The 22,053-nt window shown below is 40.6% G+C and overlaps 1 protein-coding gene across 1 annotated transcript; it reads left to right on the forward strand.

The window, feature by feature from the left end:
• Window positions 1–434: 434 nt before the first annotated feature.
• Window positions 435–14,294, forward strand: nes (nestin). Its single transcript, XM_034145857.1, has 6 exons — window positions 435–761; window positions 2,788–3,135; window positions 3,528–3,791; window positions 6,990–7,114; window positions 10,410–10,477; window positions 11,005–14,294. The coding sequence occupies exons 1-6, from the start codon at window positions 561–563 to the stop codon at window positions 13,692–13,694; spliced, it is 3,696 nt and encodes a 1,231-aa protein (XP_034001748.1). The 5' UTR covers window positions 435–560; the 3' UTR covers window positions 13,695–14,294.
• Window positions 14,295–22,053: the final 7,759 nt, after the last annotated feature.

Consider the following 22,053-nt stretch of genomic DNA (forward strand, 5'->3'; position numbering starts at 1 on the left):
CCTTTTATCATTTGCTTTTTATCTGTGTTGTTTCTTTTGCTGTTAATCTGGAAATGTCACAGCTGCGGGACTAATAAAATATTTCTGATAACTACTACTAATCTGCATATACTGTCATTTGAGTCCCTGTCTGTCAGTACTATGATTCCTCTTTTTATCCTGCTTTCTGTAAGTTCCCATCTTCTACATATCTTGTTATTTCTTGCAGGGATATACTGCCAGACATTTTGGATGTCTCAGCTGTTAAAAAAAGTGGCAGCAGTGAAAGAGTTAACCCTGGAAATTACATCATCCCCTTTCTCTGCCCTTTCCCATCTCCTCCATCCCTTCAGTCTCCTCCCCTCTCCTCCCCTCCTCTCTCCCCTTCTGTATGAAAGGGAAGCCTCTCACACTTCCAGAGCCTCACTCTCACAGAAACCACCCACACACACACACACACACACACACACAGACACACAGACACACACACTGATTGAGGCCTGGACACGGAGATACAGGCGGCTGCCAAATCATAATCAGTGTTTCCCTCTGAGTGAGGCCAAATCTCTCTGTTTTCTATCATGGAGCTGCACAAATCCTTCCACCTGGGCGACGAGAAACATCAGATGCTGAATCTGAACCGACGCCTGGAGACTTACCTGAGCCGGGTCAAACTCCTGGAGCAGGAAAATGCACTTCTGGAGAAAGAGATCGAGGCGATGAGGTGTAGTAATCGGGGAGCATCTTCGCGGAGGAAGGGCCTGGAGGAAGAGATGCTACAGGTAAGATAAGATTCAAGATTCAAGGCTTTTATTGTCATTTGTACAGCAGCTACAGTTTAGATATGACAATGCAAATCTTAGGTCACAGACTCCTCCAACAGTGCAACACAATAAAACAGATAAAATAGTGCAAGTAAATACAAATAAAATATAATATAATAGTGCAAGAATAGTCTATATAAGTAATTGGAATATTGATATAAGTTGCAAACAGATGAATGTTATGGATGTTCTTTCAAAAGTTCAGGTGTTTAACAGTCTTATGGCCTGTGGGATGAAACTGTCTCTGAGTCTGGTGGTTTTAGTCCTGATAAGATAAGATAAGAAGATAAGAAGTACTTTATTGATCCCAATTTGGGACATTTTTGTGTTGCAGCAGCTTAAAAATGTATGGTATTGTACATTGGAGAAATTAAAAGACTTAGAAATAAACAATCCAAAATGATCTACCTAATTACACCTTCGAAAAATAGAAATAAAATAGCATTACAAAATAAAAAAATAATCGATACGGCTTGCGTGGCGATATTGTATCGATACATGGGCGCCAAGTATCGATATTTTATTAGATAAACGATAGCATATCCATCCGGAAGATGGTCGAACACTTGACTAATGATTTTCATACACAAAGACAAAAAACAACTAATGCATTAAGCTACATCCATATTAGCATTACTTTAGCATAGCCTAGCATTAAACGAGTGAACTTCAAATAGTTAGCAAAGTTAACGACTTAAGACACAAACCACATTTTTATATTACAATTAACACTAACCTTGTGCCTTTTTGGGGTGCTAATACTTACATGTGAACTTTATGTTTTGATATCGCCGTATTTAAATGTAGATAGGCTATCTCCGTTAATATCTTTACTTTATCTCCGTTCTTGATCCGTCAAGTTTTAGCTTTGGGAACAGTAACTTCCTGTTAATAGCGCAAAGTCACCTTCAACATAAAAGCATGTCTAAGTAAAACAGGAAGTTAAGCTAAATTACACTTCAGACATGTATACAACTGCAATGAAAGTAACACAAACAATGCCATCTCCTTTTCAGGTTCAACGAACACAAATTAGGTTATTTACATGAACTATTCATATTGCAAATCCTAATTAAAGTTTTGGTAACAATTGCTTTTTCAATCCACTACATGGCGCTGAGCTTTTTCTTGTGCGGTCATGGCCATGGGTAAAGTCAGTGGGATTGGCAGGAAGTTAGTCAAAACAAAGATGGAGTCAGCGGAGAAAGAAATCAGAAATGCGCCGGTCGCGTTTAAATCAAAGGTGTGGAATTATCTTGGATTTTTTAACCAGGAAGGGAAGACAGACATGCATAGGCTATGAGCCATGTGATTTGCAATATCGCATTATCGTATCGCATTCGCAATACTTAGCATATCGTAGAATCGCAATACTATCGTATCGTGGGGAGCCTGGTGATTCCCTTTGTTACTGTACTTAAGTACATGTTTCTGGTATCAGTACTTTACTCCACTACTTATTTTTCTGACGACTTTTTACTTCTTACATTTTGAACCCAAATACCTGTACTTTCTACTTCTTACATGTTGAACACAAATACCTGTACTTTCTACTTCTTACATTTTCCAAACAGGCTGGTTACTTTAGTTTGAATGTGTGTTTGGTGGCGTGATCATTATTATTTAGAGTCATTGCGTGCCTATTGATTTGAACACGATCCGTGTATCCATAATTTCCTGGTCTTCTCTAAAGAAGAGGGACCAATGAAAACGTTGTCATGTTGCCGTTGTTCAGCATGGAAACATTCATTAGCTAACAATGACATTATTGTTCTATTCATATAAAGGGAGGTCAGGTACTCTTTAAAACAGCTGCTAGTTATGGGTACTTTTTACTGAAGTACATTTCAAAGCCCTCTTTACTTTTACTTGAGTAAAGAAGTTTAGTCAGTACTTCTACTTTTACCAGAGTATTTTTAAACACGAGTATCTGTACTTCTACTTGAGTAAAGGCTGTGTTTACTTTTGCCACCTCTGCCTTAAGGTGAGGCTGGAGGTGGATTCAGCCTGGAGGGAAAGGGTTTTCGCGGAGATGGAGGTCTGCAAGGTGGCCGAGGAGCTTCAAAACCTGGATTTTCAGCGGCAGAGGGAGGCTGAGGCCCAGCTGGAGGCCAGGAAGAAGCTGGAGCAGAGCAAGAAGGAGCTGGAGGAGGAGCAGAGGGCTCAGATGTGGCTCCGGGAGAAGGTGAATCAGCTGGAACACGAGATGATGAACCTCATCCAAACCCATCAGGAGGACGTGGGCCACATGGAGGCCGAGATGAGCCGCTCCAGAGCCAACATGACCCCCATGTTGGCTCAGAGAGGAAACCAAACGCTAGACCTCCTTCAGGTGAGACCAGAGGAGGGAAGGAATGGAGTACAAATACTTTGTTACTGTACTTAAGTACATTTTTCTGGTATCAGTACTTTACTCCACTACTTATGTTTCTGACAACTTTTTACTTTTACTTCTCGTGTCATTACATTTATTAGAGCACTTTTCCGAATGCTCAAAGCGCTTTACATTCCATATTACACATATCAGACATGTAAGAATACAGCGAATTAGGGTGAAGTGTCTTGCCCAAGGACACAAATTTATGGGTATTTTTTACTTAAGCCCATACTTCTTTACTTTTCCTTGAGTAAAGAAGTTTAGTCAGTGCTTCTACGAGTATTTTTAAACACGAGTATCTGTACTTCTACTTGAGTAAAGGATGTGTGTACTTTTTCAATCTGTAGGTGGGACAGGATTTCTCGCAGAGGGCAACCAGAGCCTGGCAGGAGGCGGCGGAGGTTCATCAGACTCAGTTAGATCAGCTGGAGGAGACACTGAACCAGAGCAGGAGCCGCCTATCAGAAGTGAACAAGGAGAGGAAGGAGAGCGAGATGAAGCTCAGAGCTCTGGAGAAGGAGATGGACTCGGCTCGGGACGTCAGGAAGCATCTGGAGAGGAACGCCCAGCAGCAGGGAGACGGATACAGAGAGGAGATCCAGACACTACAGGTGAGAACATCCAAACCTGCTGGAAAACATCCTGATCTACCTGTAAACCAGTGGCGGCCGGTCCATAGGGGTGCTAGGGGCGCCGCCCCACCTCTTCCCATATTGAAAAAAAAAATAAAATAATAATAATTAAAATTAAAATTAAAAAAAGAAAATATGTTTAAAAAAATATATATGTTTTTATTTTTATTTTTAATGAACAAGGTAAATATTATATAATTGGTATCAGTAAAATGTATAATCTACAATAAAATCTCGTTTAAAATTGTGTTACGATGTCTAAAGTTACTGATAAGTCACATGTTTCCTGCCTGGCCTTGCCCATGCACCTTCTCTCGTCTGGGCGCTAAGAGAGGAGCCTTCAACCAGTGCAGCAGCAGCCACCAGCAGCTGACTGTTGCTATCTGTAACGTGTAAACTATGCCGCGAAAATATAATTTCAGCCAATCAGCGTCGTCAAAGATGACGGTCACCGGGCGCCAATGTCAGCGCCCAGTGCAGTCTGTGAGTAGTTTGGACAGTGACTCGTATCCGGTTGACGCAGTAGTTGATGAGGATGGCTTCGTGTGCAGGTGGAGTCTCCGGACCTCGGTCCCCGCCTAATTCTGTTCAAGAGCTAATCTCCAATCCTTTCGAAAGGAGAAGTTTGGCAGATAAATTGTTGCTTAAAGACCTTGCACCGGACCAACCCGATTTGAATATATCGCAGCAATCTCGTGAAAAAGACAAAATTTATACACGAGGCTTCACAAGTAGCTGGTACACAAGAAAGGCTTGGCTAGCTGGATGCAAACAGGTAAATGCTGTCTTTTGTTTCCCATGCTTGGATATCACTTTATATGTAGAGAGGAGGTTTCCCATGGTTGTTAGAAGTTTATTAATAAGTGGGCATTTATCACAGAAGTGATTGTTCTGTCTCCACGTTTGTTGCATTGTCTGTGATGTATTTTCCAACGGTTATAGCTCCTGTTCTGTCCCAGCAACACTACACGGTTTGCAGCTCCACCACATTTTTGGTTTATCTTCGGTGTCGCTTAAAATCTGCTTCCCATCGGACTAAAACCTCCACGTAATCTGAAGACAGATACTTGAAGTTATTTAAACCTTTTGCAAACTTTATGTTCTTTCTTGCTCTAGCCTTGCCAGTTACATTGTACATAACACATATATTATCATTATGCTAACTGGTTGTTCGTGTTAGACGATGTAGCTTTTTCATTTCTGAGTTATTGCTATATGTAAATAAGCCTGTTTGTAAATAATCCTCAGAGAAACAAAGAAAAAACACAATTTATGACATTTTGTGCTGTGGTTATTTTTTTTAAATTGCATTTATTCACAGTTCAGTTTGAAATGCTGTAGTGACTTGTATTGAACCACTTAAATATTTATAATTAATGCTACTGAAAAGATGCTATTAATTTTATATCTCACATGCAGTTCACTGTAAAGCTACTTGGTGAAGGTGTTGGTTCATAAAACATGAACAGTTTTAAGAAAGAAAAAAACAGACCAGTTCTGAGAACACAAATTCCTGGTAAAGTAGTAGATGTTCAGGTTGATAAATAATATTTTCCACACTGAAGATTATGGAGGTATTGATCAGTCTTCTCATATTTTTAAGCCTCGATTTCTCCTTTCCCCCCCCCTCTAACATCACCAGAAGTCATCATTTAAGGGGTCATTTCTCGAAAAACAATTCCGGGGGGGAAACCCCCCGGACCCCCCGGGTAGGTCACTTACGGTACGTCAAGAGCCCCACCAAAAAAAAAGACCACCGGCCACCACTGCTGTAAACATCTGTCATAAAGCGTGGGCTACGTACTCTCAATATGTCTTTGGCTGTACACAAAGGCATATACTGTACTGTAGCATGAAAAAAAGCATAACAAATGATCAATTCACTAAAGACAACTTGAATGAAACGACTCATTAAGAAGGATAAATGTTAATGCATTGTTTGTACATTTATTAAATAATTGTTTCAGGCTTCAGATAGACGTTGTATGTATACACTTGTGTCATCATAGATTAGGTCAATAGTACTATGGAGAGATACAACACAAGAACTCAAATTTGACTTTTGTTCTTTTTTACTTTCAGAGAAGTGGTGATAAATAACTTCTGAGAATTTAGGAACTTGTTGAGTTAATTAATCCTCACATTGGCATCCAGTGTTACTTGTTAAGATGCAATCTCTCTCTCAGGGTTTTACATGACAGAAATAGACACAGTCTGAAATAAAGAAGTGACAGACCACAGGGGAACAGCTGATAATCTGCACACTCACTGAGGTCAGGGAGGAACAATGAAGTTTAGATACACAACGTTAACATGACTGGTCAAGGCTTAAAAATATCTCACATTAAAAAGGTATTGTGTTCATGGTAAATGCTCACATCCTTTACTTAAGCAAAGTAGAAATGTTACAGTCTAGAAATATTCCATTACAATTATATCCAAAGTAAATTGCAGAGAGAAACTCCCTCTGGAGGAAACACAGGGATTGTAGAGAATCAGAATCAAGTTTATTGCCAGGTACGTTTATACATACAAGGAATTTGCTTTGGTGTCTGGTCGTGCGAACATAAACAATCTAATAGTAATCTAGTAGTAAGTAAGTAAATACAAAAATGTATATATATAAGGATAATAAAAAATAAGTATTTTTAATAAACAATTTAGCATTAAAAAAAGGATGCTGAAGACAAGTATTTACACCAGAAAATGGGGAATGGGAATGGGAAACCCCAAAAGGCTGAAAGGGCCCCTTTAAATCCTTTGAAAGATGCCAGACACCAAGTGTTTAAGGAGAATGTGAGTTATTCCCTCAGTAAGCTAATTTTAAATTCTGATTGAATGAAAACATTGGTATGCAAGGGGCAGGGGGCGGGGCTACATATTTATAGGCTGGGTTTTTTAAGGATTAGTTCTGGGTCACAGTGAGGTCTGAGGAGTGAAGTACCCAAATAAAGAACGTTTGAATACAATGCTGCCTCCTCCTCAGAGAGGTCGTGCTAATACCAGCACAGTTGCATTTACTGTGATGAAAACAATCCATAAAACAACAGATTTACGGTCGCTTTCAGCAAACACAACCCAACACAAAAACTGTTTGTTTACCACTTCATTGTGAGAATGCATTCATACCTTTTTTTAACCCGCTTCCTCTTCCTGCTTCTCTTCCTGTTTTGGCAGGAGCATTGGGAGAGCCTGGAGGCGGAGAAAGAGGAGCTGAGCGATCACATCGATCATCTTCTCCTGGAGAACCGAGGCCTGCAGCAGCAGAAAGTGGCTCTTGGCCTCGAGGTGGCAACGTACAGGTACACAACACTGCTTCAAACACCAAGGAAATGTTACACATACATTATATAGAATTGTCAAGATATGAGCGGTCAAATATCAAGAATAGAGACCAAGACCAACCAAACATTCCTGAGTTTCAGCTGCAGGGTTAAACAAGAAACAGTGCAGGGCTTTAGAGTAGTGGCCAAACTGTGGTACTACATCTTTAAGGGTTTGTCAGGTGATTGCCTTGGTCCAAAAAAAACTCTTCCCAAATGACCAACATCAAATAGATTCCCTTTTACTTTAATTTAAGTAACTTCCCAAATCCAGACTTATCCAAGAGCTGAGACCAAGCGGCTGTAAGGGGGGTTAAAGGAATCACTATAGTGTTCTTGCCGTTTGCTGCACGGATGCAGGAGATCTGGTAAATGTTAAACCCGGAGGCCAAACTTTTTGTGCTTCATGTGCAATTGAGCAAAACGTCCTAGGAACAAACTGGGCCCTTCCAGCATTTATTGGCTGAGAGAATGAGAGGAGGGTTAATTACATGCTCTGAATTTTCCAAGACAAAAGCTAATTCCCTGAGGAAAGCCGTCACCACGTCTTCCCTCTTGTACATGTATAATCACAGCTGATCAATACCTGATTATCGATACAGAGAAAAAAGGCATTACTCCTATAGAAAAGGTACGCAGTAGAATGTGCAAAGATGGGACCTATTTGGTTTAGCTTAGGCAACAGACATAATATTGATCAATTATAGGGTTAGGATTTCTGCAAGTGTCTTCTTTTCTGTTTCAACTAAATAAATGGACATTTTTCAAACATGCTTGGAACGTGTTTTCCTTAAATTACAAGTTGTTGCTAACTTCACTGTATTGCAGAACTCTATCGTTGATAGTTTTACAATGAGCGAAAAGTTAAAAGCATTTTTATTTTTATGGTTTATCTTCAACCCAAGGAAAACATATGTTAAAGGTTTACTGTTTCTAATTATTCAGATATTAACTGTACACAACTCTCAGCTTTGTGCTCTGTTTTCTTTCCCATCAAAGACATTGTGATCAATGGGTGAAAACTAGCTATTATGATAAGACTGTCGTTGTGATCATAGGTTTAAAAAAACAAACAAAATGAAACCGTAGATGGAGAATTGACGGAGATATGTTTTCAGCCTTTGTGCAGCTTTCATGATAAAGGTGTCTTTCTGTAGTGTCAGTCACATCGCTGTGAAAAGGAGAAACTGTTGGCGGCGCGCTGTGATTTAAAGCATTAAAGCTTCACTCAGGTGGATGGTCTAAAGATATCACATGATTGATGTCAGACGTGTGTGGGATGAAGGATGCATCTCTTCTACCAACGTATTTGAGATGTTTGGTAAAAGCCGCCTCACTCATGTCATGGGAGCTGACTCAGTCCTGAGTCTTCCTACATTGTTTATCTTCATAATGAACACAATGACTTGCTCAAATTATATCACGCTCACATGGAAACACCCAGCTGCAATTTGATTCTCCAATTTGTAGTTCGGAAGAGGAACACAGGACATACTTGTTTTTCCAAGATAGTCACCATCTCCATTAGTCAGTTTCAATGCAAAAATGCTGTTTCTAGCTTTGAAAATGGGAGGATCTGCAGCTTATTTTGGTCTTATATCAAAGTTAACTAAGCACTTTGAAGACATGCATTGGGCTTTAGAGAGTCGGGATGTACTTTTTTGACCATTATCTGACCTTATTAAACAATTACAAAATCTAATAAGCAGACTGATACTTAATGATAAATATCTTTAACTGCAGCCCTATTGGAAAATTGTCTCCAAGGTATCAGGATACAAACATGTAAACAAGACAATGGGAGTTGCAACCCCTGTCGTCAGCATCTGAGTATCATTGCAACTATGTCAGCTGTGATTTAGAGGATTAGTTTGACCCATTGTAACACTAAAGTCAACATCTCCATTAGTCCGTTTTAATGCAAAAATGCTGTTTCTAGCTTTTCAAATGGGAGGATATCAAAGTAAACTGAACACTTATACGTTTTCGGACACTTTTGTTGAATAAAAACAAGCATTTTGAAGACATCCATTGGGCTTTAGAAAATCGGCATGTCATTTTTTGACCATTATCTGACATGTTGTAGATGAAGCAATTAAGAAAATCGAATAAGCAGACTGATACTTAATGATAAATATCTTTAACTGCAGCCCTATTGGAAAATTGTCTCCAAGGTATCAGGATACAAACATGTAAACAAGACAATTAGATTTGCAAGTGCAACCCCTGACATCAGCATCTGAGTATCATTGCAACTATGTCAGCTGTGATTTAGAGGATTAGCTTGACCCATTGTAACGCTGCTGCTCAGTAACAGGGTAGACAAACATCGATGGGAGACTTTGTCCAATAAAGATCCGTCCACAGCGGGTGCAGCCGTCTGAGCCAAAGGTCACTCATTGAAACAGCAGCCTCTGATGTCTTGGGACGGAGTATCTTATACATTATGTAGCTCTATAGTGGTGTCTCCTTTCTCCTGTTCCCCCGCTCATTCTCTAAATATTGACCCCTCGCTCCTCAGTGAGAAGCTACCGATTTATGAGCGATGGGAGTCTAGGATAACAGCAGATGAGAGCCTGAGGGGGGAGGACAAACTAGAGGATACATTTCAATGTGATTCACGGCACATGGAAATGTTGCCGTGCCGAGATTTATCATGTACTTGTATTTAAAAAGTCAAAAAAAGGCCAAACATGCAGCTAATTGTTTGTTATGTGTTGGAATGGAGGGTGGTGTGGTCCACATGGTTGAATGGAGACGGAGATATTAGTGCTGCATGGGCTAATCATAATATCTTTCTGTCATTGTGTGTGTGTGTGTGTGTGTGTGTGTGTGTGTGTGTGTGTGTGTGTGTGTGTGTGTGTGTGTGTGTGTGTGTGTGTGTGTGTGTGTGTGTGTGTGTGTGTGTGTGTGTGTGTGTGTGTGTGTGTGTGTGTGTGTGTGTGTGTGTGTGTGTGTGTGTGTGTGTGTGTGTGTGTGTGTGTGTGTGTGTGTGTGTGTGTGTGTGTGTGTGTGTGTGTGTGTGTGTGTGTGTGTGTGAGATTAATGGTAGAGGTGTGTGTGCTGCAGATGGCTCCTCAATGGCCCTTTCCTTCATTACCATAACAACAGTCCGTTCCTGCTGCTCAAGAGCAACACAAGTCACCCTGCCCACAAATCGCTCCGTGTGCAGCATCAACTCCAATTTACAAACCCTATATTTATCACATGGTGTGTGTAAAAGATGCAAATGTTAAAAAATAATTATTGATGTTCTTGTTGTTTGTCTCTACAGAGCTTTGCTGGACGCTGAAAGCCTCAGGGGAGACATCTCTTTGTCAAATCATCCGAGAAACATCTCAGGTAATTAAAGTAAACAGCATTAATACATCACTGCATAAAAACGTCTTCTTTATCTGCACTCTCATATGTAAGGGTATAACTAAAAGCTCTCAGAGCAGGAGACATGTTTGATACAGTTGGTAATCTCATTAGTTAGGTGCGAGCTGAGGTAGGCACTTTGGGTCCTGTAATGCAAGACAGTCCCCGAAGGTTATTGAGCCAAATGGCTTTGCTTTCCGGCATCTCAGACATCGGGGAAAGGAAAGGACGATCAATATCTCCCCATTAGTGTCCACCCTTCATATGTTTTAATAATGTGGAAGGATGGAGGGTTCTCCACAGTATCTATGTCATGTTAAGAGTAGTACTTGGGATGGTTTCAAATACAAGTGAAAGCTGTGTGGAGGAATCAAATATCTATGATAAGGTAGATTTAGCAGAAATGTTGTATAGAAATTGGTTTGAACTAAAGAGACGTCAATGCAAGTCATTATTATTACTACAGTAGCTCAGTTCATTGTGTATTCATGAGCTCTTGTCCTCCACAGATGCAGGTTTCAGTCCTCGGGGGGTTACAAAGAATTACCAGAGCCAGATGTCCACTCGCCACAAAACCACTTCCCTTTCATCTGTCCGTGGTATAACAGGAAGAAGACCAACAGCGATCAATTCAACACCAACATGGAGTAAAAAACATGTTACCATCACTGAAACTCCAAAGACGTCTACAAAATCTACGTATGAAGACACAACAAAGTCAACATGGGTCACCCCTTATCCCAAAATACTGCATGATGGAGCCATTGAGAATTTCAGACCACAAGAGGTTCAAGAGAAAGTCACCTACGCTGAGCCTCTATCACCTCCCAATGAGCAGGAGGCTGAAACAACACCAGTGGACAAGGAAGGTGAAGAGGACTGGAACAATGTTGGTGTAAAGCCTCCTGAGGAAAGATCTGTTATCGAGCCAGTTGTGAGTTATCAGGTTGAGTCCGTCCTCAGCAAAGAGCCAGCCTTTAATGAGGAGGTTAGTCAGCATCAGTTCACCACTCCTAGTCTTACACCATACCATGTCAAAATGTCCGAAGAGCACAGTGGTTTCTCAGATGACTCGGAAAGGGATGTGCCTTTTGGAATATCACAAAACCAGCATGCTCCAATTGAAGCATGGGTTGAGAAAGAGTGGAAAGGCAAGGAAGAAGAGCATGTGCGGGAGGAAAGGTCAGATTCTGAAACAGAGGCGGTAATTGAACCAAACTATGATTCAAGGACCGGCAGTCCAAGGTCTGAATGTGAGCCTGAAGAAAACTTGTTCAACAGCAGAGAGGAAATCATCCGTAAGGAGGATGCAGTCGAGATGAGGCAAGAAATCGGCGGTTCTTTCGAAAGAACAAATGAGAAGGAGGATAGGTTGTACCCTGACGGAGAAGAGATGGACACATGGGACAGTGTTATAGAAAGGAAGGTTGATGTGAAGACAGAGAATGGCGTAAGAAAGGATGAAGAGAAGCAAAAGCACGCCGAACCAGAGGAAGATATATCAGCAAGAGATCATGAGAAGAGAGAAATGAGGCAGGGTTTTGCCCCAGATGTGCAGCAGGACAACAATGTGTCCTCTGCAATGATGGACACACAAGTGGATGATGAAGGAAAGCATGATGTGTTAGACCAAGACAACGAAGAAGAGGACGAAGAGGAGGATTCTCAAAACGTCTCCGTGTCATGGCGGACTGAGGTGGAGAGTGACAGCTACGCTCAAGAAAACACTCTTGCCGACACTCGTCCTCTGATTCGATACAAGAGCGATGAGTGTGACGCCAACACTCACGCCTCACACCTGGAGGAGAGCGAGTCCAGTGAAAGTGAGCAGGAAAAGAAGATCGGAGAGTTGGGATCGTGGAGCGAAGGCAAGTCCAAGAGATTTGGAACCATGGAAGATCTGTGTGAAGAAGTGGAAGGAGAAGCATTGGACGAGGACTATAATATGGGATATTCTCACATTGGAGACCGGGATGTTGAGCAGGCTTCACTGGTGAATGAAGAAGAAATGATCGGGAAAGTCAGTGAGGGACATTCGGAGGAAGAACCTGAAGAACTGACCAAACCAACGGCACCAACATATGTGGACTACGACGAGGAGTTGGAGACAGACAGACTTGTGGAACAGGAATTGGAAAACCTGGCGACAGACAGCTACAGCGCTCACTTTGCTCAGCAGCAGGTCAGTGAGAATGAGGAGATGCACCATCTGGAAATGCCCGAAAAAGAAGATGCTGGAAAGTCTTTTCGTGCAGAGACTGAAGTGAGAGTAAACCACCAACTTGCATCTTCCACTACCATTATAGATCAAGCCTACGAGAATTTCAGTGATTGGCCGGTAATGCCTCAAGCTTTGGATGATGAGGAGGTTCAGAATAAAGATCATGAGGCTCCAGGGAAAAGAGAGCAAGAGGATGCATCCATGGTGACACATGCTGATGGTACAGAAGACTATCCTGAGTTTACTGACTATATCAGAAGGCCAGACATGGAAGAAGTAAAAAACTCAGACGATCCAAAGTCTGTACTAGAGGTAATATCAGATCAGGAAGTCCTGCAGGATGTGAAAGAGGTTGCTCCGGTGAAATCATCCAATGAATCCCAAGAAAATCTAACTGTGGATGCGGCAGAATCTCAGGAATTCCCGCAAGTTCCAGAAACAGCTGAATGGGAAGTCCTTGAGAACCCAAGTGAGGATTCAAGAGATCAAAATGCAAAATGTGAGAATGTGACTGAACAAGCTGAAGGTTGTCTGCTCGATGACGGAGTTAGGACACATCAAGAGAAGCCTTTAGAGATGTCCCCCGACAGTGTTCCTGATGAAAAAGAAATCTTTGTAATGAAGGACTCATCGGATTTATTTAGCTCCGGCTTAAAGAATGACTTCTGGTCGTCCTCCTTGGAGACCGGTGCCACCTATCAACCAGATGATGCCCGTAACGAAGCAGCGGAGCAAACCAATCAGAATCTAGGGTTTGCTGACAATATGGTTTGGGGGAGTTCGGAAAATGTGGATAACTGGATCTCCAGGGTGGATGTTGACTCGTCTAAAACCCTGTCCGCGAAGAAAGAGCATGAGCAGATGCATTCGGAGGGGAAGCAGGTGTTGGGTAGAAATGTCGTTGAGGGGGAGGGGGTCCATTCTGACGAGTCTGACGCAGAGGAGGAATCCTGGTCCTCCGAGGGGGAACCGGTTTAGAAAGTAGTCAAAGTGTTGAGCTAAACCAATTCTAGACCTCTTCCGTGTTGAGTCTGTATCCTGCCTTTAGTTTGAAAACCAAAGTTGTGCCTTGGTGCGCACATCAGCGGCGCTTATGTGCCAATTCTGTCTCTAAAGATACTTGCCACCTTTTCTTACTGACATATTCGACTAACCGTGTTTTCTTTTAGCATTATCATTAAAACGTGTTTAGTCTCTCAGTGTGCATGTTATGGAGGAAGGTTTTTGCATGAAGGAACGAACAAAGAATGTCATTTGAAAGTCGATGGATCTATTGATTGCTGCTTAATCTGATTGTACGGACTGATGGGAATCAATGAGACCAGAAGGGGAGGTTTTCTGGTGGAGCTGCTATTTCACGGTGAATCAAACCAACAGTTATCTCATTGAACTGGACAACAACTGACTCGTCGTTGTGTGTTTAACATCACGAATAACTTGTTGTAAAAGGTTATAGTAACACACATTGGCTTGGATAAGCAAAATGTTTTTATTTGACTGTTAGACTTTTTATTTCCATCTATAAAGTTATTATTGCGGTACATTTATAGTCCAAAATAAACAGTAGATTGATGATGACAGGATCTGAGTCTCTTTGTTTGAACGCTTCACATCTTGTGTACACAAATATACATGTGTTTATTTGTTGACTATTGAACATGTGTCTTCTGGAAAGCTGAGTTTTAATCGTTAACAGCTAAACTGATATGATATATTTATTGCCATGTTTTTATTTCTTATGAACTGCTATTGCAATCGATTAGCTTTTCTTAAACAAATAGAAATGTTGGCAACTCAGTAAGATCAATACTTTTGATATAGATGTATTGCATACGGACAAAGGTAATACTTTATTTTTACTGGGCCGTCATTTCTTAATTATGTCTGATTTGTGTCCAATTTATATGTCAAACTGATTTATAGAAAATAGAGACGATTCATACACATCAATGGATGCTACAGTAGCATCACCACAAGTTTCTGGATATAAACAAATGCAAAGGACATATATAGAGAATGAAGTTAATTGTGGTAAATGAATAACAAATGAATATTAACTGGGTGTAAAATGGCCATGCTTTCAAGAAAAAATAAGTAATTTTCTTCGTATTAGGCGTCAAATGTCATTATTATTTCAATGACACGTCCTTGAAAATGTGTTAATTTAGATCCATAAATTATGCGCCACCAGTACATACAATAAAACATGCAATACCTTTAATACTGATACAAGGAGGAAGCCTTTTTCAGTCACTATGGTGTAGAGAAAATATTATATTAATTCCAACATAAAAACATGTTAAACTCTAAGAATAGTTACCTGTTTAACACAATGTCAAGTACTTCTGCTGCCTTCCAGCAACGTGTGTGTGTGTGTGTGTGTGTGTGTGTGTGTGTGTGTGTGTGTGTGTGTGTGTGTGTGTGTGTGTGTGTGTGTGTGTGTGTGTGTGTGTGTGTGTGTGTGTGTGTGTGTGTGTGTGTGTGTGTGTGTGTGTGTGTGTGTGTGTGTGTGTGGTGTGTGTGTGTGTGTGTGTGTGTGTGTGTGTGTGTGTGTGTGTGTGTGTGTGTGTGTGTGTGTGTGTGTGTGTGTAAGAACTGGGCAACATCCCAGCTTCACTGACCTCAAAAACAAGCGCTAACAAAGCGTTGCGAGGCACTCAAAAAGCAAACAGCCTTCCGATGAGTCGGCCAAGGAAAGCGTCCGAAAGAGGGAACAATGTGTGACCTCAGCTCCTCTCCCCCCCCTCCCCCCTTGTCCTTCATTAGTCAGTTTGCCTAACAATGATGGCCTCCTCGCTGCCCATATGAGGCTTCAGAGAGGAAGGAAACGGCAGGAATGGCATCACGGCAGCTGCCTGGCATCGCTCCTATTCTCTGAACAAACAGAACTGTGGATTATACCTAAATGCATTTACTCAAGAACTGTTAAGAAATTATTGTATTTTAACTCAGTATTTTCACTCAATGCTACTTTGTACTTCTACTCCACTAGATTTACAGGAAAATAATACATGTTTACTCACAATAAAAAGGTTTTAGGGTATTTATTAGATTAACATTTTTGCATTAACAAGCAAGATACACTTTTAACAGATTTAACGATTTGAGTAACTTTTTTCAGGTAAAATTATCCAACGTATTACAAACGTAGTCCTAAACATTTATAACTTTAGTAACATAAATGTTTGTCTACAACAGTAACATGGTACTTGACAATATGATAATATCATAAAACAATATAGCACATATGGAGGTACATTTTGAGCAGAATAGGTACTTTTACTTTTGATACTTAAAGTACAATTTATTGATAATATTTATAATTTTACTTAAAGGTGGGGTAGGTAAGTTTGAGAAACCGGCTCGAGATCGCTAGAATTTGAAAATACACAGCCGGAAAAAATCTGCCACTTCCTTACAGAGCCCCTCCTCCAACACACACGAACGCGCACATGACCAATGAGGGCACGAGATAAGTTTGTGCACAGATGGAAGGCTGACAGGCAGGTAGGCCATCCAGTTATTTTAGCCGGGCCGGCTCAGATGATTGGTCGTGCTTTTTACAGTACTATGGCTTCCACAGATGACATTTATTTATGGATTTTTTGTCAAAGCACTTCAGATATTCATTGCTATCAGGATGTTAAGAGCATTCCATGGAATATAACAAAAAGTGTATCTCGAGCCGGATTCTCAAATTACCTACCCTACCTTTAAGCGGGATTTTAAATGTGGGACTTTACTTGTGTTGGAGTATTTAATATTTATGTATTGGTAATGTTAGGGATCTGAATAATTGTTCAACCTTAAAGCATGTTTCAAAAACTAAAAATGATCAAGTCAAAACGTGGTATAAATAAATACAAGAGTTATTTCTTTACCATAAATAATCACAGTCTCACAAGCACCTTTTTCTAATTTAATTTTCAGTTAGTTGGCACCATTGCAAACAACAGAAAGTTAATTCAAGAAGTTTGGCTTCAACTAATAAGGCGACATTTACAACAACGGAGAGCATCGAGGCACCCTGCTGTTTTTGAAATATACAACATGTAGTGTAGTTAAGAGTCGGTTTGGCACAGATCTAAAAAAAAAAAAAAATGTTGGCACAGATTCGTGGTAACTATTTAATCATCTTATAGGTGGGACGTATCGTTTGATATCCGCTTGAGTCATTTTATTCCTTGGCATGGGGACGCAGTGAAACCTCGTTACTGAGGGTCAAACCAGCCGACAGCAGCGCGCGTTCACCGAGAGCCAAGTTTCACTAACAAGCTCCCAAGAAACCAAGAAACCGGGCATGGATGATACTGAAGTGTTGTTGTTGTTTGATGTGACTTATCGGCACAGTTAGAACATGTTTCTGGCCAAATACAATATGAAACAATTATAGAATCATGCAGATATATCTGAACATGAGCACCAGTTCTGTTTGGCTTTTAGAAAAACAACAACACTATTTCTGATCCAATCGGTCTGATGCTGGAGGTTATTGTCTATTTCTAACAAACTTCAGCCCCGACACACCCTTCGGTCTTGAAGCAAAACATTTTTTGCAAGCAAAGGCATCCATCAGATTGGAGTAAAAACAATTTTGAGGCTGCAAATATTGTTTAAAGGGGCCCTATTCTGCTCATGTTCAGGTTCATATTAGTGTTCAGTGTCTCTCCTGACATGTTTCCATGCTTTGAATGTTAGAAAAAGCTCTTTATTTTTCTAATACTGCCTGTTCTGCAGCAACAATATATTGTAATGTATTAGTTTCAAATAAATAGTAAAGGTAGAATGTTTGTGATCAAAATGTAAAACTTTAAAATAACAAAACAAAGAAATACCAGGGTTGTTGTAGAGCAACCGGATAAAATGTCAGAAATCCTTACATTTGTTCAGGGTTTTTTCCATTAGTTTCAGGCTTGGGAAAGGAGGCTTGGTGAAGGAGGCTTGGGAAAGGAGGCTTGGGAAAGGAGGCTTGGTGAAGGTGAGATGTGGAAAAATAACCTGAAAGTTGTACTTAAATGCTGCGAATGACCTTACAATCTTATATACTATGTTATTATGTTCCAGCACTGGGTATCATCACAATCCAGTGGGCCAGCCATGACCACTGATTATTGGGAATGGGGGTGTGTGCGAGTCCATTAGGAGAGTTGACGTCTTGGTGGAAGTGTGTGTGTGCTCTGCAAGCCATATGTCATCCTGTCTCCATTGATTTACTCCTCATGTCATTGATTTAGCCGGACTGTGGAGCAGGTGTCTCCCATTTCAGATTGCCATTATGTCAGAAAAGGCACAAAACCACATATAAGCTGAGAGAGAAAACCACTACTGAGTAACGAGTCTGAAACCCTGCAGGAGGACCGACTAACAAAGTGTTGCATTGAGGTTTATCTACAGTAGGACCAGAAATTAGGATTTGTGCAACGTTTTTTCCAGGAGTAATAAGACTTGATTGAAACATAGTATTTGGTTGGACCATGTACGGTCAAAATGTGCCCTCCTGAATCCCAAGGCACCTGTAAAGAAATGCAGGATGCTCTGAAGACAATGGGTGTATTGCAAATGAATGTATCCTTTATTTAACCAGGTAAAAGTCTAATTGAGATTAAAATCTCTTTTTCAAGAGCAACCTGGCCAAGAGAGCAGCATGAACACAGTTACAACAAATGAACACAAACAATACAGGCAGACGAAAAAGACAGCTGTCAAACTGAAGCGGCACATTAACCAGTCAATATGCAAATACAAGAAACTGTTATAAAACATAAAAAACTGGCGCAATTTTAAAACGACTTAAATTAGGGGATATACGAGCAATCACATCGACCAATGGATTCTTGTTCTCTGTCCTTTAAGATGGACTTGCAGCATATTTAAAAGCTTTTTTTACCTAGTTCTGTTTTCACTTTAGGAACCAGCCTCTGAAGGATATCTTGCAGGCCATGTAGACTTTGTTTGTTTACACATATAAGTGCAAATATAAGAGGTAACCAGCCCAAGGAGAGATTTATATATAAAACCCAACCAATGGGAAAGTCTGTGTGCAGACAAAGACGGCCGATTAGCAGCAGCATACAAAGTGCAGTGGTGTTCACGATATCCACATCCAGGAGGCAGAGGTTTGAGAAAGGTAGGGGAAATGCAGAAAATGGTGCCTCTTTCATCCATTGCCTTCTTGAACCTCATGGTCTCCTACTCAGCTTTGACCCCTCCTCATCAATCTGAGCAGAGCTTAAGGCATCGGACAGCTTTACAACACGATCACATGATGCCTATCCTGTCATCGGAACAAATCAAAATAGAGGTTGCACTGCGATGTGCAATCTGTGGCAGACAGCTGCAGGTCTGATCCAGGGTGAGAGGAGACACTCGTGACCACTAAATGAAACTGTAATCCTCCATGAGAACAGTATTAGCAAAGGTTGTGACCTGGATGTCTGAGGCCACAGTCAGAAGGCTTAATAAGAGCTGCCCCTTATCAAAATGAGTCACTAAGATACTCTCTATAAAACAAATCTCTTTTGCCCTCCAGTTAGACCTTGGGACTTGACATGATACTTTTTAGTCTTTAGTTGGGGCTTGTGACTCGTTGGTCTTTAATTGGAACTGGACTTCAAAGATGTTGTCTTTATCTGGGACTCGACTTACTGTAAGACTTGTTGGTGTTTTTTGGGACATGATGACTTGGTCTTTAACAGGGACTCAACTTTAACCTTGTTTATCTTAATTTGGGACTTCACTTGACACTTGTTGGTCTTCATTCAGGACTTGATACTTGTTGGCTTACAATAGAGAACCGCAGTGACGCGTCCTAAAACCCGGAAGTAAACTCCTTCCGGTTCCTTCGTCAAAAACGCAATGCAATTTCTCCATAGGATTTAGGAAAATAGCTCGAAATAAGGTCTGTGGTTGAGACACATTTAAGAGACGGATCACGTTTTGTTCAGCCGGATAATATCCACATGTCTACCCGACTTTTATAATTTTCGAATCATAAATCTAGTCGCCAGAAGCAAAATGCTAACGTTATGCTATAAACGAACTACAGCAGGGTCGCTGCTTCAACGTCACGCCAACTTCAGATCCATATTCAAACACACAGATTCTAAATGGTACGAGTTGAAGCGTTTGTTTGAACAGTTAGCAGGAGGCAGGGACTTGCTTTCAAGCAGAACAGGGCTAACAAACTTAGAGGAGTGTTTACGTGTTCAGCGTAATAACGTACAACGTCCTCCACGACTTCTGTAGTCCTATTCAGCCACTTGGTAACAACCATCGTTTTTCAGACACGTCAACTCTTCAGAAATCACCAGCGGGGTCACTGCTGATGTATTTAATGTCGTAGAACAAAACGTGATCTGTCTCTTCAATGTGTCTCAACCACAGACCTTATTTCCAGCTATTTTCCAAAATCCTATGGAGAGATTGCATTGCTTTTTGTCGAAGGAACCGGACGTGGTAAAAATGCTAAGTTACTTCCGGGTTTTAGGACGCGTCACTGCGGTTCTCTATAGGGTCTTTATTTGGTATTTGAAGACTTGTTGGTCATTATTTGGTATTTGAAGACTTGTTGGTCATTATTTTGAACTTTACTTGATAATTGTTGGTCTTATTTGGGACATTATGACTTGTTAGTCTTTATTTGGGACTTGGCTTGAACCAAGTTGGTCATTATTTGGGGCTTGAGACTCGTTGATCTTTATTTGGAACTGGACTTAAAACGTGTTAGTCATTATTTTGGACTTGAGACTCTGTCTTTATTTGAGACTTGACTAGAGACTTGTCGATCTTTTTTGGGGAAATGATGACTTGTTGGCTTTTAATTGGGACTTGGCTTGAATCAAGTTGGTCAGTATTTGGGAATTGGCTTGAGACTTGTTGTTCTTGAGTTGGTATATGATGACTTGTTGGTCTTTATATGAGACTCGACTTGAGACATGTTGGTGTTTTTTGGGACATCATGACTTGGTCTTTATTGAGGATTTGAGACTTGTTGGTCTATATTTTGGGCTTGAGACCTGTTGTTCTTGAGTTGGTAAATGATGACTTGTTGGTCATTATTTGGGACAAAACAACGTGTTGTTCTTTACTTTGAACTTGACTTTATAATTGTTGGTCTTCTTAATTGGGACATTATGACTTATTGGTCTTTATTTGGGACTCGACTTGAGACTCGTTGGTCAGTATTTGAGACTTGGTGGTCTACAAACACATCGATTATCCATTGAGCAGATTCAGATAAAAGTATACATTGTTTTAGCTCAAAATATGACAAAATAAATATTGACAGCTTGAGATGTACATTAGAGTTTTCTATTCAGGGTTCTTGCTTTCATCACAGATGCTTTAAAGAACCGGCCCACGTTCCTCACCAGCTTCAGACAGAACGGCTCTACAAAGGAACATTTTAATTCGACAGAGTGTTCTTGTGGAGTCATTAGAGTGGGAGAGATGGCAGAGAGACATCACACATGGGACATATCTTAGAATAAATAACAATAGACGACAACACGGACATGTCCAATTCCTCATATCTAAAACAGAACAGGGCAAACGTAAAGAGAGGAACAAAAGAGCCAATACCTTAGCAACTAATGCATGATGAATTCAGCTGTACGTCATGTAGGCGAGCTGGTTCCTGTGTGTGTGTGTGTGTGTGTGTGTGTGTGTGTGTGTGTGTGTGTGTGTGTGTGTGTGTGTGTGTGTGTGTGTGTGTGTGTGTGTGTGTGTGTGTGTGTGTGTGTGTGTGTGTGTGTGTGTGCAGCAGATGCCCACAGTAATCTGATCAGTGTGTGTGTAATGCAGTTATAGTGAATCTGCAGGCGGGACACACCCATGTGAGGAAGGCAAAGAGGAAGAGGAGGAGGAAGATCAAACCCTCCACAAGCCAGAGAGCATATTCACGAGGCGAGACCCTCAACAAATGTAGAGTTTATTTTAAGCACGGGTACATTTTAAGAGCTATTCAACCTCCATCACATGTCTTATTTCAGAGTTTATTTGACTGTCAGTAGATTTCGCCTCAATCAACTAAAGTTAGCTTTCACAAAGCTGCATTTGCATATTCAAACATGACATTTTAGAAAACTTGCAATATAAAAAATAATTAACTTGATGCCAATAAAGAAGTGGGGAAGTTTCATGGTGATATCAATTAGTTAAAATGTTTACCCTATTCACCTGTAGTGTTATTCCTATTGTAAATGGTATTAAAGAGGGATTTGTATTATTGCCTGATTTTAATACAATTTTGCAATTGTGAAATGATACCCTATATTAAAAACATGTACTCTTCCATACGGTTACAAAATAATAACTTACTTACTCAAACGTCTTATCT

This window comes from Trematomus bernacchii, unplaced genomic scaffold, assembly GCF_902827165.1.
Source record: "Trematomus bernacchii unplaced genomic scaffold, fTreBer1.1, whole genome shotgun sequence".
NCBI classification, from domain to species: Eukaryota; Metazoa; Chordata; class Actinopteri; order Perciformes; family Nototheniidae; genus Trematomus; species Trematomus bernacchii.